We start from the raw sequence: 16,204 nt of genomic DNA, 5'->3' as shown, positions 1-16,204 counted from the left end.
AGATCTTCTGTCCATCATGGTTTTCAAAATAAAATACCAGCATGTTGTCTGTTACATGAATGATTTGCAAATAGTTTGTACCGTCGACTGTGGCAGAGAAAAAAAAAAGATCAAGCTTCAATATGATTAACTTATTTTCTTTTCATTTGCAAATAATTTGTACCCGCGACTGTGGCAGAGAAAAAAAAAAGATCAAACTTCAATATGATTAACTTATTTTCTTTTCATTTGAGGCTTACTTATTCTTCACATGCTATCATCAGTCTTCATTTGGATGGTGACCTCTGCCTCACTGACATTTCTAGTGATGCGTTGTTAGAACTAGTTAAGACAGTTAGGGAACTAGGAAAGCTTTCTCCACACCCTGTTCTCCTGAAAATGAAGACTTCCAGTCTTCTAGACTGAGAAGTCTGTGTATGATAAAAAGTTGTTTACTGTAACTCTAGTAGGTGTTGAACCTCAGCCATCTCATGCGAGCTCTGAAGAGCTGACTCTTAAATTTTCAAGAATTTTGTAACCCAGTTTGCAAGCACAAGCGTGGTTAGAAAGGAATTCAAAAATTTAAATGAATGATATTAACATAAATGTCAGTACCTCATCCAGAGTTATTTCCTAGTACAAGTTGTAATAAAAGAGGTATGAATTAGTCTATTGCAAAATGTTGGACATATATAATCTGAAATGGTTGCAGGTTAGATCCTGTGACTCTTTGTCCAGAGTTGAAATTAAAAAAATGCATCAGACAAAGATTAGAGTGCTCAGTTGTACATTTTTTCCCCATGAAAATGAAACATACAGGCATTTGATCGCTGAATAGAATATTGCAGCACTGATATTCATATTTGAGAATTATTTCCTGTCAGTTTCAACTGCAGAGTTAGAAATTGATGTTAACGTGTCTTTCAAATTATGTATTGATATTCATATTTGAGAATTATTTCTACTTACTTTAAACTATAGAGGTAGAAGTCTATGCTAAAGTCCCTTTCAAATTATGTAAAAATGAGTTTGAAATTTTGGCCGTTATTTTAACTGTTTCCATTTTCGGACTTTAAGTTAGTCATGTTCTACTTACTCAACTTGCTAATGAGGAGCTTTTAATGTTTAAAGAATGTCTTTATTCAAAACAAGTTTCATCATGTAGGTCAAGTGAAAGCAAAAATTGTGAAGCAGTCGTTATTAGCATATGCAGGTAATTGCACTTCTCCATGCCCGAGGAGCACGAGGAGTCAGTGTTCTGGGGCTTTTTCTCAGAGACCATGAATGGCCATTGCACCCTGGGACGTTATCCTGGTGGTGTGGGACAGAATTGATTGCTGAAAAATTAGTGGCTTTTCCAAGGTTGCATTGGTAATGAGTAGAGGAAATAGTTCACCAATCCAGACATCTAGCTGTTTTGGCTGAAATGGAGACTCTCAGACTGAACACATTCCATGGTTTGGGGAAGACCACCCATCGGAGAAGCTGGAATACTCACATTCTATGACGTAAATACCTCCTTCTTGTCTCTTTAGCTCTTCCGAAAAAAACTGGCATCTGCCGTCAAATCTGAAAAACCCAGCAGACAAGACGTTCCTTCCTCACCATTCACTGCCCAGGGCTTGAGGACACCCCACCGGGAATAGAGTTCGCACACTGAAGCTCACAGCCCTGCCTCACACCTCTCACTGCACATTGGACATCGGACCCCATGTCAGAAGCCAACAGCCTTCTTGTTCTCAGTTCAGGAGGATTGTGCTTACTTGACATAAAATGAAATGAAGAGGTATTCGCAGTCATTTTTGCATTCAATCTGACGATTGTAACACCTCAGTGGGCCCCCTTCCTCAATCTTCTCCTTGTTATCCGAGGCCGCATAAATGCTGCGCCACCTTCCTGTGACCTGAAAGGAAGGGCTTCATAAACGTCAGTCAGTCTCTTTTCTGTTTACTCACCAATACATGGCACTACCTTTGCTTCTGCATTTACCACAGAGGAAACGTTAATTGAATCTTATTAAACAAGGAGGAATTCCACCCCCTACCTTGCTGAATAACAGGACATGAAATCATCTTTCCTAGTGGTGCACAAAGCATAGAATTGAGAATTTTTTTTGCAGACAATTCAGAGCTTTTTGAAATAGCTAAAACTATGCCAGTAAAGACCGTGACAGTTCATATCTTTCTGAATGTTAGCTTGTTAGGCTTTTTTATTTGTCTGTTTTACCTACAGATGAATATGATAAATGAAAAATACCAAAAACAGATATTACATTCACATAGATATGTCAACCACAGAATGCTTACAGTCTGGTCATACATATACACAAAACTCTCTCTTTCACGTGAACAACCTCACACACACATGCACCAACACACACACACACACACACACACACACAATCAAACAAGCAAGACCTTCAAGCAGATCAGCTCATTGTGGGTACCTTTGAGGGGTCTATTTCGGCTGGAGTTTCCTGGGCCCCACAAAGCAGACCAAAGAGGAGGGTCAGGAACACCACCTTCATCTTGGGACTCTTGTCGTCCTTCTGCTAGAGAAGCTGGGGGTGTCCTGGTTGTTGGAGAGGTTGTGAATTGGTTCCACTTTTTATAGGATACGTCTCTTGGCGGAATGCATGTTGATCAAACAGTGGTTAATCACCAGATCATGGTGACCTAAATGTGATCCTCTGATATCCTGGTTGGCAGCTGAGCATTTTGGCATTCTGTGCTTCTTATACAACCCCTGTGTTATTTCTTCCACATTGAAGAGGTCTGTTTAAGCTTATTTTCTAAAACCAATGATGGCACCTTCGGTTTAAGAAGATAAATATATGTGGTGCCTCTACCAGGAAGCAGTTATGAGTAAATTCCTGAGAAGTCAATATTTTTTTTTAATATTGAAATTGCAGTATAATTGATGTACAATATTTTTTGTTACAGGTGTACCATATAGGTACTCATAATTTTATTTTTCCTTTTGGAATTATAAAATATTGACCTTTTAATTCTCTATGTTTTCCAATCATTATTTTTCAAATAATCTTTGTATATTATTTATGTACTTTGTGCCACTTATTCCACTCTTTGTTTGTGCATTACTGACTTCTTTCCCTCAGTAGATTCGTTTGAATAAACAGCTGTATATTTTTGTAGACTTCTTTCCCATTGCCCTTTCATTGTATCATTGGGATATGTCCCACTTTCATCCATTCCAATGTTGAAGAATGCATGTTCATAGACAAGATTTAGTAAGGAAGTGAGCCATCTTATCTCCTGGGTAGGGGCCTAGGGGCTGAATTGCTGGATCTCAGTGCCTCTGATTTTCGATGCCTGTCAACAGGAGATGAGAATTTCCATTGCTCCATCCTTGTCAGGACTCTGTGTGGTCAGTTGTTTTCTTTTCAGAGATTGTAACAATTGTGTGAGTGTATCCAGTTTCAGAAGTACTTTCCATTTCCTTGATGAATAAGGTGGTGGATTTGCCATTTGTCTGTTTCCTTTGTTAGGTGTCTTTGCAAGTGGTTTGTTCATTATTGTGTGAATTATTTGTTTTTTATGAAGTTTGTAGGTTTTTAACATATTCTGGATATGTCTGTTTTCAGATGAAGATGTGCGAATATTTTTCCCCCATTGCTGGCTTCACTTGTGTTTCCTTAAGGTTGTCCCTCCAAGATGTAAATATTTTGAATGAGGATTAGTTATTAATGTTCTGTTCCCAGTGTGGGATCCTGCTTGGTGTATATCCTAATCTGTAATCACCCAGTCTTTGGTCACAGAGTGTCCACCTGTGGTTTTCCTCTAGAGTCTTTCTTGCTTTGGGTCTTAAATACACGTCTTTGAGTCTCTCTGTGTTAGTTGTAAAATGGGGAGCAGTGAAACAGTTGAAGTTATTTGTATTTTTTTGTCATATAAATTCCCAATTTCTCCAGCAGTTTTCCTTATAAGATTATTATTCTCTTCTGAATTTCTTTTGTAAGTGTATCCAAAATATGTTTGTCTGTATATTCCTGTCCCTTCCTCAAGAGCAGATTTGTTTGTATTTTGGTTTGTATTTCCCCGATCTTTGTTCTCTTTTTGGGAAGTATTCAAGACACTTAGCACATGAAGATTCCATGGGTGGCCTTCAACAAGTTTGTGTCAGAAGCAAAGCATTCACGATTCACAAGCTTGTGAAAATAGAATTTTCATCGATTTATGGATCATTAGAGCAGTGCATATTTCTTTTGATTTTCACAAAGGGTGTCTGAAAGAGCAAGGCATTAATTTTGCTACATTTTGGAGCCAAAGGAAATAATCCTTGAGTCAATGCTGGCTGCAGAGTTATCAACATAAGAAGATACTCAGTTTCAAAGATAAGAGTTTAACTGACTTAAATTCTACTGCTTTTTTTTTTTTTTTTTTTTGGTGTGTTTTTTCCTGTTTAGTTATAATTACCTAAGGAGCTCCTGTGATTTAAAAAACATGTAATGAACAGCATGGTGACTATGACAAATAAGATTGCACATATAACCTGTCAGTCGCTTAGAGCAGAACTTTTAAGTGTTTTTATCTCTCTCTCACACACAGACACACACACACACACACACACACACACACGGGGTAAAGTGAGTAACTGATGTGTTAGTTCAGTTCTGTATTATGTAAATTACCAGTGACATTTTTTCTTTGACTCTACCTTCCTGCTCCTTAACTCCCTGCAAACTTCTAAGAGTTGGTACATCCACACTGATTAAACTTAAAACACTTGTGCTAGAGGATCCCTCTTCCCCAGGACTTGATATATTGTCAACTGGATAGAGAGCCTTTAAAATAATTTTTCAGATAAAAATTTTTTAATGGTTCATATTTCCTGCCTGCTTCCTTATGTTGTTTTCATTATTCAAATGGCAGCTGTTTCCCTGAGAATTTTTAAGAAGTATTTTGGTGGGGTATCTCCGTGGTCACTCTTCTTAAACCTTCTTGTAAGGGTGTTTTCCCCCCAGTTTTACAGCCACACTTGGTCTGACGTGCTGTGTTCTGCCTTTTGCTAGTTATGGCCTCAGGGCTTGTCACTGTGATGCTTTTCTTGCTCGGGCTCTGGCGCACAGGCAGAGCTTGTGTAGCCTTTGTTGTCGTTACAGCTTGTGGGGCCTTCCAGGATCAAGATTCCCTGTGCGGCCGCTGCACTGGCAGGCGGGTTCTGAACCACTGGCCCCTAGGGAAGTCCTTCTGCTCAGTTACTTTTTCTGTTTCTTAGGTTTAGTTCTTGCTTTAGGCTGGCTTGCTTGGTTGAGACCTTAGTGAGCATAGCTTCATTCTTTCCGGGGCTGCTAGTAGCTGTCCTCCACTCTTCCCTAGTAGCAGTATTGGACACCTTCCATCCTGAGGTCCTATTTCAGTGTCACAACTGTTTGCCAATTTACACAGCTCGTGGGGTCCTCACATCAAGAGTACTGGAGTGGTTTGCAACTCCCTCCTCCAGTGGATCACGTTCTGTCAGAGCTCCTCACCCATCTGTCTTGGGTGACCCTACATGAAGCGGCTCGTAGCTTCCCTGAGTTATGCCAGCCCCTTCACCACACTAGGCGGTGATCCACGAAGGGAGTATAACTTAGTTGTCAACCACTACTGTTGCCTTTTCTGTCAACGACTCGAGTCAGCGGAGGTCAACATCCTGGCCTTGGAGACCAGAGTGTGGTTGGAACGTGCCTTCACGGTGCATGCAGCTCACAGTGAGCCCTGGCAGGCTGTGTGACCGGTGCCCTCTTCTCTCTTTCCTCTCACTCCACAGCATTTCAGGCGCACCAGCCTTCCGCATCCTCAGGAGCCTACCAGAGTTCTCCAGAGTGGAGTGCCTCATCTTTCCCATCTCCCTTACACACTTTCCCTGGTCTTTTGTCTAGTCCAGTGTCATGACCTGTGGGGGACCCATGATGCTCCTTTTGCCCGTCAGTTGGCACCAACCAGTGACTATTACTTTGAAAGATGTCTGATGAGGAACTTTTCCGAAGAACTGTAGGCAACTCTGCACCTGCATCTGCAGCAAGGCCTCTGCTTCTGGGGTTTGAGCTGGAGAGGAGCTCCCCCTAGTCGGACACCACAGACCCCATGCTTTGTAAACACCATCGTTGCCCTTTCTTTAGTGAACAGTGTTCACTTTTGTTGCATGTGTGTGTGTGTGCTCAGTCGATCAATCATGTCTGACTATTGCAACTCCAAGGACTGTAGCCTGCCAGGTTCCTCTGTCCATGGGATTCTCCAGGCAAGAATACTGGGGTGGGCACAAACAAAAGCCAAGGTCCAGATGGCTTCACAGCCGAATTCTACCAAAAATTTAGAGAAGAGCTAATACGTACTCAAAGTCTTCCAGAAAGTTGCAGAGGCACGTTAACTTCCGAACTCATTCTATGAGGCTACCATCCCCCTGATACCTAAACCAGACAAAGATACCATCAAAAAAAAAGAAGAAAAGGAGAAGAAAACTATAGGCCAGTATCACTGATGAACATAGATGGAAAAACTGTGAACAAAATTCTAGCCAACAGAATCCAACAACATATTAAAAAGATCATACATCATAACCAAGTCGGCTTCATCCCAGGAACGCAAGGATTCTTCAATATCTGCAAATCAATCAGTGTGATACACCACATTAACAAGTGGAAAGATAAAAACCATATGATTAACTCAATGGATGCAGAGAAAACCTTTGACAAAATTCAACATCCATTTATCATAAAAACCGTCCAGAAAGCAGGCATAGAAGGAAGATAACTCAACATAATAAAAGCCATATATGATAAACCCACAGCAAACATAATCCTCAACGGTGAAAAATTGAAAGCATTTCCCGTAAAGTCAGGAACAAGTCAAGGTTACCCACTTTCACCGCTACTATTCAACATAGTTTTGGAAGTTTTGACCACAGCAATCAGAGAAGAAAAAGAAATAAAAGGAATCCAGATTGGAAAAGAAGAAGTAAAGCTCTCACTGTTTGTAGATGACATGATCCTCTACATAGAGAACCCTAAGTACTCCACCAGAAGATTTCTAGAGCTAATCAATAAATATAGTAAAGTTATAGAATGTAAAATTAACACACAGAAATCCATTGTATTCCTATAAACCAACAATGAGAAAACAGAAAGAGAATTTAAGGAAACAACTCCATTCACCGTTGCAACAAAAAGTGTGAAATATTTAGGAATAAAGCTACCCAAAGAAACAAAAGACCTATATATAGAAAACTATAAAACACTGGTGAAAGAAATCAAGGAGGACACAAATAGATGGAGAAATAGACCATATTCTTGGATCAGAAGAATCACTATAGTGAAAATGAGTATACTATCCAAAGCAATCTATAGATTCAATACAATCCCTATCCAGCCACCATGGTATTTTTCAGAGAACGAGAACAAATAGTTTCACAGTTTGTTTGGAAATACAAAAAACCTCGAATAGCCAAAGCAATCTTGAGAAAGAAGAATGGAACTGGAGGAATCAACCTGCCTGACTTCAGACTCTACTACAAAGGTACAGTCATTGAGATAGTATGATACTGGCACAGAGACAGAAATATAGACCAGTGGAACAAAATAGAAAGCCCAGAGATAAATCCACGTACCTATGACACCTTATCTTCAACAAAGGAGGCAAGAATATACAATAGAGAAACGACAATCTCTTTAACACGTGGTGCTGGAAAAACTAGTCAACCACTTGGAAAAGAATGAAGCTAGAACAGTTTCTAACACCATACACAAAAATAAACTCAAAATGGACTAAAGATCTAGATGTAAGACCAGAAACTATGAAGCTCCTAGAGAAAAGCATAGGCAAAACACTCTCTGATGGAAATCATAGCAGGATCCTCTATGACCCACCTCCTAGAGTAATGGAAATAAAAGCAAAAATAAACAAATGGGACCTAATTAAACTTAAGAGCTTTTGCACAAAGAAGGAAACTATAAGCAAGTTGAAACGCCAGCCTTCAGAAGGGGAGAGAATAATAGCAAATGAAGTAACTGACAAAGAATTAATCTCAAAGATATAAAAGCATCTCCTGCAGCTCAATTCCACAAGAATAAACAACCCAATCAAAAAATGGGTCAAAGAACTAAACAGATATTTATCCAAAGAAGACATGCACATGACTAGCAAACACATGAAAAGATGCCCAACATCACTCATTATTAGAGAAATGCAAATAAAAACCACAGTGAGGAACCATCTCACGGAATTCAGAATGGCCACCATCATAAAGTCTACAAACAATAAATGCTGGAGAGGGTACAGAGAAAAGGGAACCCTTTTACAGTGCTGCTGGGAATGCAAACTAGTGCAGCCACTATGGAGAACTGTGTGAGATTCCTTAAAAATCCGGAAATAGAACTGCTGTATGACCCAGCAATGCCACTCCTGGGCATACACACCGTGGAAACCAGAATTGAAAGAGACATGTGTACCCCTGTATTCATCGTAGCACTGTTTACAATAGCCAGGACATGGAAGCAACCTTAATGTTCAGCAGCAGACGGATGGATAAGACAGCTGTGGTACATATACACCATGGAATATTATTAGCCATTGAAAAGAATACATTTGAATCTGTTCTACTGAGGTGGATGAAACTGGAACCTATTATACAGAGCGAAGTAAGTCAGAAAGGAAAACACCAATACAGTTATGTTAATGCATATATATGGAGTTTAGAAAGATGATAACGATGACCCTATGCAAAACCCAAAAGAGACACAGATGTAAAGGACAGACTTTTGGATTCTGTGGGAGAAGGTGAGAGTGGGGTGATTTGAGAGAATAGCATTGAAACATGTATATTATCATATGTGAAATAGATGACCATTCCAGGTCCAGTGCATGAGACAGGGTGCCCAGGGCTAGTACACTGTGATGACCCTGAGGAATTGGACGGGGAGGAAAGTGTAAAGGGGGTTCAGAATGGTGGCCAAATGTACACCCATGGCTGAATCATGTCAATGTATTGCAAAACCACTACACAATGTAAAGTAATTAGCCTAAAATTAAATAAATAAATAAAAAGAAAAGATCTTATCAACACTTACTGAATAAACAAAATATATGAATAATTAAAAAAAAAAGAATACGGAATTGGATTTCCATTTCCTCCTTTGGGCATCTTCTCGACCCAGGGATTGAAGCTGCGTCTCTTGTGTCTCCTGCATTGGTAAGTATTTTTGGTATATATGTATATGTGTGTGTGTGTGTGTGTGTGTGTATATATATATATATATATATATATATATATGTATATATATATATATGTATATATATATATTTACCACTGCAACCCCTGGAAGCCATGTAAGACTGCATTCTGCAAACCTTACCACCTCCTGCAACCCCACAGCAGATGAACGCTGCTTAACACCATCGTTGAGTTGTTTTCAAGCTCCACTTAGTACAGCTGAGATTCTATTTGAAGGTGTCTGACTCCCCAGTTCCCTTCCTCGTGTGACATCTGATAGGAACCTCATTTCACCATATAAAAACTACCTTCTGTTGTTTATTTTCTCATTTTGCAGAAACACTTTCAGGATTCACACCATGCATCCTAAACAGAGTTATTTCCTCCTTCATTGTACACTCAATTTTCTGCATGGTTGAATTTACATGTTTTGAGTATTTGAAAACATAGAACTTTGTTCACTACGAGTATGTGCATTAATCAATTTATTGAACAGTTCAGTCACATCAGCTACAGCAGAGGATATTCATAGTTGGAAAGCCTTGGGTTCAGGGTCATGATTTCCTGGGAGAGAAGCAATGATGATTTCAAGGAAAAGGTCTGCTATCTTCATCTGGATGATTGGGACACATGAGTGCTTCGATGCTGCTCGCATTGTTACTCCATGTTTTTCTTTAAGCATGAAAAAAAGGAAAATGTTGTTGAGCTGATGATTACTAATATGATATTGGCTAGAGTATGAAAGAAAAAGTAGAGCCAGTTGCTGATGGAAAAGCAGTGGAGAAGTTTTCCTACCAGACCCATTTCACAGAAGTTTCTCTTGTGTGTGTATCCCTGGGGGTACTGTAGAATTACCACCTGGTGAAACCAGCTGTGAACTGTCTGGTATCAGTTCTGATATTGAGAGTTACTGTGTTATGCACTCACAGCTCTTGAGATGCAGGAGCCTATCTGCTCTGTGACCTGTGCCAGTTGCATCTTCTGTGATATCCTTTATCATCATGCATGTGTTATGGCTGCAGGGTCTTTCATTCACAGTGGCATTGCCCAGCAGTCATCCTATCTTATAGCTCAGGGCTTCACACCACCTCCATTGTCCGTAAAGCATCTCACTGTGGGTTCTAGGCCGATGTCAGGGTTTAGATATTCTAATCTGAAGACTAAGGAAGCCCAAGCTTTTGACACTTGACATGGTGAAGTGTTTTTTCATCCCATTTTTAAAAAAATTAATTTTTATTGAAATGCAGTTGCTGTTCAATGTTGTGTTAGTTTCAGGTATAGAGCAAAGTGATTCACTTATACATTTGTTGTTGTTTTCTCTCTGGGTTGTGTCCCACTCTTCTGTGGCCATATGGACTATAGATCCCCAGATTCCTCTGTCCATTGGATTATCACGACGAGCATACTGGCGTGGGGTACCTGAACCAAGGATCTTCCTGACCCAGGGATGAACCCATGTCTCCTGTGTCTCCTGCGTTGGCAGGCAGATTCTGGAACTCTGAGTCACCTGGGAAGCCCTCAGTTACAGATATGTTTAGGTATTTGTATACCTATTTTCATTCTTCTTCTTAAAGTTATTAGAAGACATTGAGTATAGTTCACTGGCTACTTCCCCTTGCCTGCTTGCCTCCTTGCCTGCTTCCCCTTTGGTAACCATTAATTTTGTCTGTGTTTGAGACTGTCTCTGTTTTTTACTGGTTCATTTGAATCATATTTTAGATTCCCCATGGAAGTGATAGCATATGATATTTCCCTTTCTCTTTCTGAGTTACTTTGCTTAGTAAAATCATCTCTGGCTTCATCCATGTTGCTGCAAATGGCTTTATTTCTTTCACTTTCCTGGCTGAGTAATATTCCACTATGTATGTACCCCATTCTTAAAGCAGTAAGCCCCCTTCCCCCAAAGTGTTAACCTACTGAGAAAAGAATAGGTTGTGTGTGTCATATTTCTACTCACCCAACCACTCTTCACTGTTCTTATGGAGGACAAGTGTCTGTGAAAGAGAATGAATAAGGGGGAAAATGGTCACTGACATGCCTATATTTCAAAAGATTACGCCACTGAAATATTGTGAAGTAATTAGCCTCCAACTAATAAAAAAATTAAATAAAAAGATTATTATAAAACAGTTCTTGTTAAAGACATCTCTGCCAATAGGTAATTTGAATTGATTGTTCTAGTGATGTCTTTCATTTTGCATACCTGTGATCGTCTGGGGCTTTACCTGTTTCTATGACATTATCTATATTTTCAGTTGGAATCCCCCTTTCACTGTTCAGCTCCTGATACTTCTGAAGTTCTTCTTGAGTGTAGCTGGTTCCTTTGCCTGGATTTCATAGCAAACAGGGCAGAAGACGTGTGCATTAGAATCCTTTATAGGTTATAGAGTGCCACCTGGCTCATTCCTGTAGTGTCCAGTAAGACTCACCAACACCACTGCCCTCCACCATCATCTAAACCCTGCTCTCCAGGTGTTTTTCTACAGACGTGCCCGAGTGTGCATTCAGGCCTTCAGATATGTCCGGGGGGTAGAGTCCACATAGTTAACGTGTTATTACATTCCAGTTCAGAGAACAGCTCATCATTCAGCCGAGCCCTTAGGCATCCCGCTGTGACATGCAGTCTTTCATGGGACATCCAAGAAGGTCATGGTGGGTCTGAGACTCAGAATTCCTCCCAACTCTATCTCTTCCTGTCCACTCTGTCTACATTCTAGAAGTCCATCCCCGGGGTTTTCATGAACCCTTATGAAATGAATGGGTGCGGGAATGATGGGGAAGTTTCAAAACCACACTCATCTTCGTGAGACGGAACAGGACCCTGTGTTCCTTGCCCCACCCACTGTGCTTCTGGCCTGCCTTTTGTCTGTGAAATACTTAGGTCAAAGCATAAGTTTAGTCAGAGAAATGAGAATGTGGGAAAGCAAAGGAAAACAGTCAAAAGAGACCAAATAGTAATAATGTAGCCATGAAGCAAAGAAAAGGACCTGTAATTCCTCCCCAAGGGCAATAGATACTGTTCTGGGTCAGAGTCCTGTGAGCTCTTCGCTACTACATGGACTGTAGCCCGCCAGGCTCCTCTGTCCATGGGGATTTCCCAGGAAGGAGTACTGGAGTGGGTTGTTATGCCCACCTCCATGGGATCTTACCTACCCAGGGATCAAACCCAGGTCTCCTGCATTGGATGTGGGTTTTTTCCCATCTGAGCCACCAGTGAAGCCCTATTGTAAGGTGGCTGTGCCTCTCTTCTTAGTATAAAAGTACTGATCATACGAGCTCATCTGCATAAGCTACAGGACTTACCAAGCCCTTCAGTCATTTTTGTGGTCTTCTCCCCATCATAGTTTTCAACATAAGTCACCAGCATGGTGTCTGATACATGAATCAGTTCCAAAGTATTTGCACCCGCGTCTGTGACAGGAAAAATAACAACAACAACAAAAAACAAGAACAAACATTCAAACCTCAGTATGATTAACTTCTTTCCTTTTCAGTTGAACGTGTCTTATTCTTCACACGCTCTCTATCATCCATTTTCTCCCTGATGGTAACCTCTGTCTCAATGACATTTCTAGTGGTGTGTTGTTAGAATCTTTAACACAACTAGTGAAGTAGGGATGCTGTCTCCACACACCCCTCTCTTGAAGATCTTTAAGACTTCTAGTCTTCTATACTGAGCCTTCTGTGAACAATAGCAGAGTTGCTTGTTGCAACTATAGTGTGAGTTGAACCTCAACCATCTCATACCCGCTCACAAGAGCTGACTGGTACATTTTCAGGAATTTTGTGACCCTGTTTGCAAGTACAGTCATGGTTAGAAAGGAATTCTAAATAATTAAATGAATCTTAGTAAAATGAAAGGTACTGCATAATCCAGAGTTGTTTCTTAGCAGAAGAAGTGACAAAAGAAGTACACATTGGCCTGTTGCCTAACGTTGGGCATATAAACTCTTTAATGATTGCAGATTGGATTCTGTGGCTGCATGTCCACAGTTGAAATTAAAATACTTGCAGCAGACCAGGATTAGAGTGCTCCGTTGTATATGTTTTCAATGAAGATGAAACCCATGGACATGTGATCACTTCATGTAATGTTACAGTGTTTATATTAACGTTTGAGTATCATTTCCTATTTTTGTCAACTACAGAGATAGAAATCTATGTGAGTGCCCCTTTCAACTTATGTGTTGATATTATATTTGAGAAATATTTCTTGTTATTACAAACTGTGGAGATCAAAGTCTATGCTAAAGTCACTTTCAGTGTATGTAAAAATTAGTTTAAAATTTTTGCTCTTATTTTGAAGTGAAGCAAAAAATCACTCAGTCGTGTCTGACATCTGTGAACCTTGGCCAGTCACCCAGCAGACTCTCCTGTCCATGGGATTCTCCAGGCAAGAAGACTAGAGCAGATAGTCATTTCCTTCTCCAGGGTACTTCCCAACCTAGGGATTGAACCTGGGTCTCCTGCATTGCAGAGCTCTTATTTTACTGTTCTCGTTTTGGGACTTGAAATTAATGATGTTCTATTTACTACAGTTACTAATAAAGAACTTTTAACATTTAAGAAATTTCTTCATTTTAAGCAAATTTGATCATGTAGGTGAAATAAAAAAATATTTTGAGTCTTTATAATCTTAAAATTATCATATATATGTATACACATAGATAAATACATACATATATAGTATATATGCATATACATATATACACACACATACATACATATATATGTACACATACATAATATATATGTACATAATATATATGTATGTATGTGTATATACACACATGTATAATATATATTATATGTACACATATACATATGTGTATGTATATACATATAATACACACATATATACATATTATATGTATATATATGTACATATATATATAATATATATATATAATCTTTTGCACTTCACCATGCCCAGGGAACAAGTATAGTCATCATTCTGGGGCTTTTTCCCAGAGCCCATCAATGGCCACATTCCACCCTTGGACCTCACCCTGGTGTTGTGGGACAGAATTGATTCCTGAAAAGTTAAATGGCTCTTCCAAGATTGCATTGGTAATGAGTAGCGGAAACAGTCCACCCATCCAGACATCTAGTTGTCCTTGATGGAATCGAGGCTATCAGACTGAACACGTTCCACAGTTTGGGGAAGACAGCCCATCGGGAAAGCTGGAATACTCACATTCTATGACATAAACATATCCTTCTTTTCTCTTTGCTACTTCTTTGAGTAACAGGCACGTGCCATCATCCCTGAAAAACCAAGAGACAAGACATTCCTTGCTCGCCCTCCATTACCCAGCCCTTGAGGACGCCCTTGAATCGAGTTTGCACCCTCAACTTTGCAGTCGTGACCCGTGCCTTTCGCTGCACATTGGAGCCCGTACCCCATGTCCACCATCAGCAGTTTCCTTGCTTTCCATCGTGGGGAGGGTGTCGTGCTTACTTGTCATAGAATGTAATGGAGAGGTATTCGCAGTCGTCGATGCATTCAATGTGGCGATAGTAGCCCCTCAGTGGGCCCCCTTCCACTATCTTCTCCTTGTTATCCGCAGCTGCGTAGATGGTACGCCACTCTCCTGGAATCTAAGGAGGAAGGCCTCCATAGACATCAGTCAATGTCTTTTTGGTTACTCACCAGTACCCAGCACCACCTTTAGCTTCTGCATTTCACATAGAAGAGAAGTAAATTCAACCTTATTAAGCAGAGTTCTCCCCGCTACCTTGTTGAACAACATGACGTGAATTCATGATTCCTATTGGAGCAGAAAACGTACAGTTCAGGGTTTTTTGAAATAAAACATGTCATGACTGGTCATGACTCTCTGAATGATAGCGTGTTAATTTTTTTTTTTTTTTTTAGCCTAGAGACAAATAAGATGAAGAAAAAATAAAAGACCGGTTAAACAGAGGGTTGCATTTTGCTCACTGGACCACAGTCCTTGATACAATGTGATCATACATATAAATGAGCTTATCTCTTACATGTACACAAAAACAGCCAAACACACACTCAAACAAGCAAGACCTTCTAGATCACCTCCTTCTGCGTACCTTTGAGGGGTCTATCTCAGCTGGAGTTTCCTGGGCCCCACAAACCGCACCAAAGAGGAGAGTCAGGAGCACAGCCTTCATCTTGTGACCCTTGTGGTCCTTCTTTTAGGGAAGCTGAGCGCATCCCAGTTGTTGGATAGGTTTTGAATTGTTGCACTCTTTATAGGATACGTGTCTTGGCAGAATGCATAATGATCACACAGTGGTTAATCACACGATGTGGTTCCACGGATGTCATCTTCTGACATCCTGGATGGCAACTGAGCTTTTTTAGTGGTTTTCTGCAGTTCTCATAGGGATATTTATTTTCAGTGAAGCCGCAGTTGGATCTGGACATTAAGTCTTCAGAGTAAATAAGGACTCAGAGAACACTTGAGGTATTTCCAGGACAGTGATATTTATATTCTTGTCTGTCCTCAAAGAGTCCAAGACACACATCCTCAACCTCTGTGTATTTCTCTCATGCTGAAGAGGTCTGTTTAAGCTTATTTTCTAAAAGTAAAGATGGCACTGTCCATTTTAAGAAAATCAGTATGTGTTGTTTCTACCAGGAGTCAGTTATCAGGGCATTCCTCAGATGGGTCTGTATTTTTTTTATGAAATTGAATTATGAAATTCAATATGAATTTCAATTATGAAATTGAAATATATTTGAGGTACAATATTTTTTGTTACAGGTATACCATATAGGTATTTATAATTTTATTGCTCCTCTGGAAATTATAAATATATAGGCTTTTTTATTGCCTATGTTTTATAATATATATTTATACATTATTTATTTTAACATAGTAGTTTGTACCTCTTATTCCACTCCTTCGGTCTTAACCTGCCATTTTTCTTCACCCCACTGATATCACCACTAGTTTCTTTACTGTATCTTTTCTTGTTATATTCTGGAGTTTGTTTTATTTTTTATTTTGCACACATGGAGAAGACTCTTGAG

General features: G+C 39.8%; 2 protein-coding genes across 2 annotated transcripts in view; both read right to left on the bottom strand.

The window, feature by feature from the left end:
- Positions 1-2,516, bottom strand: part of LOC136153910 (allergen Bos d 2-like) — a 9,469-nt gene extending 6,953 nt beyond the window's left edge. Inside the window, exons 1-4 of the mRNA XM_065916050.1 lie at positions 2,426-2,516; positions 1,743-1,882; positions 1,478-1,548; positions 3-87 (exon numbers count right to left, since the gene is read on the bottom strand). Coding sequence (XP_065772122.1) covers positions 3-87; positions 1,478-1,548; positions 1,743-1,882; positions 2,426-2,506 — 377 coding nt within the window. The 5' untranslated portion in view covers positions 2,507-2,516. The remainder of the gene's footprint in view (positions 1-2; positions 88-1,477; positions 1,549-1,742; positions 1,883-2,425) is intronic.
- A 7,231-nt stretch (positions 2,517-9,747) lies between these two features.
- On the bottom strand, positions 9,748-15,339 carry LOC136154440 (allergen Bos d 2-like). The gene is made up of 7 exons (XM_065916716.1): positions 15,259-15,339; positions 14,651-14,790; positions 14,387-14,457; positions 12,493-12,600; positions 11,415-11,516; positions 11,147-11,183; positions 9,748-9,861 (listed from the first exon to the last, which is right to left on the bottom strand). The coding sequence occupies exons 1-6, from the start codon at positions 15,337-15,339 to the stop codon at positions 11,167-11,169; spliced, it is 519 nt and encodes a 172-aa protein (XP_065772788.1). The 3' UTR covers positions 9,748-9,861; positions 11,147-11,166.
- Between the last annotated feature and the right edge of the window lie 865 nt (positions 15,340-16,204).

Source organism: Muntiacus reevesi, chromosome X, assembly GCF_963930625.1.
Source record: "Muntiacus reevesi chromosome X, mMunRee1.1, whole genome shotgun sequence".
Taxonomy (NCBI): domain Eukaryota; kingdom Metazoa; phylum Chordata; class Mammalia; order Artiodactyla; family Cervidae; genus Muntiacus; species Muntiacus reevesi.
The sequence above is the reverse complement of the archived record's forward strand: the minus strand, read 5'-3'. Positions and strand labels throughout refer to the sequence as shown.

Bases quoted from the DNA above. Each gene is read 5' to 3' on its own strand.
- LOC136154440 (XM_065916716.1), bottom strand. From the start codon at position 15,339: ATGAAGGCTGTGCTCCTGACTCTCCTCTTTGGTGCGGTTTGTGGGGCC. The intron at 14,791-15,258 runs GTACGCAGAAGG...CTTCCTCCTTAG, and splicing joins CTGAGATAGACCCCTCAAAG to ATTCCAGGAGAGTGGCGTAC. The intron at 12,601-14,386 runs GTGAGTATTCCA...TTCCTGTCACAG, and splicing joins ATATGTTTATGTCATAGAAT to ACGCGGGTGCAAATACTTTG.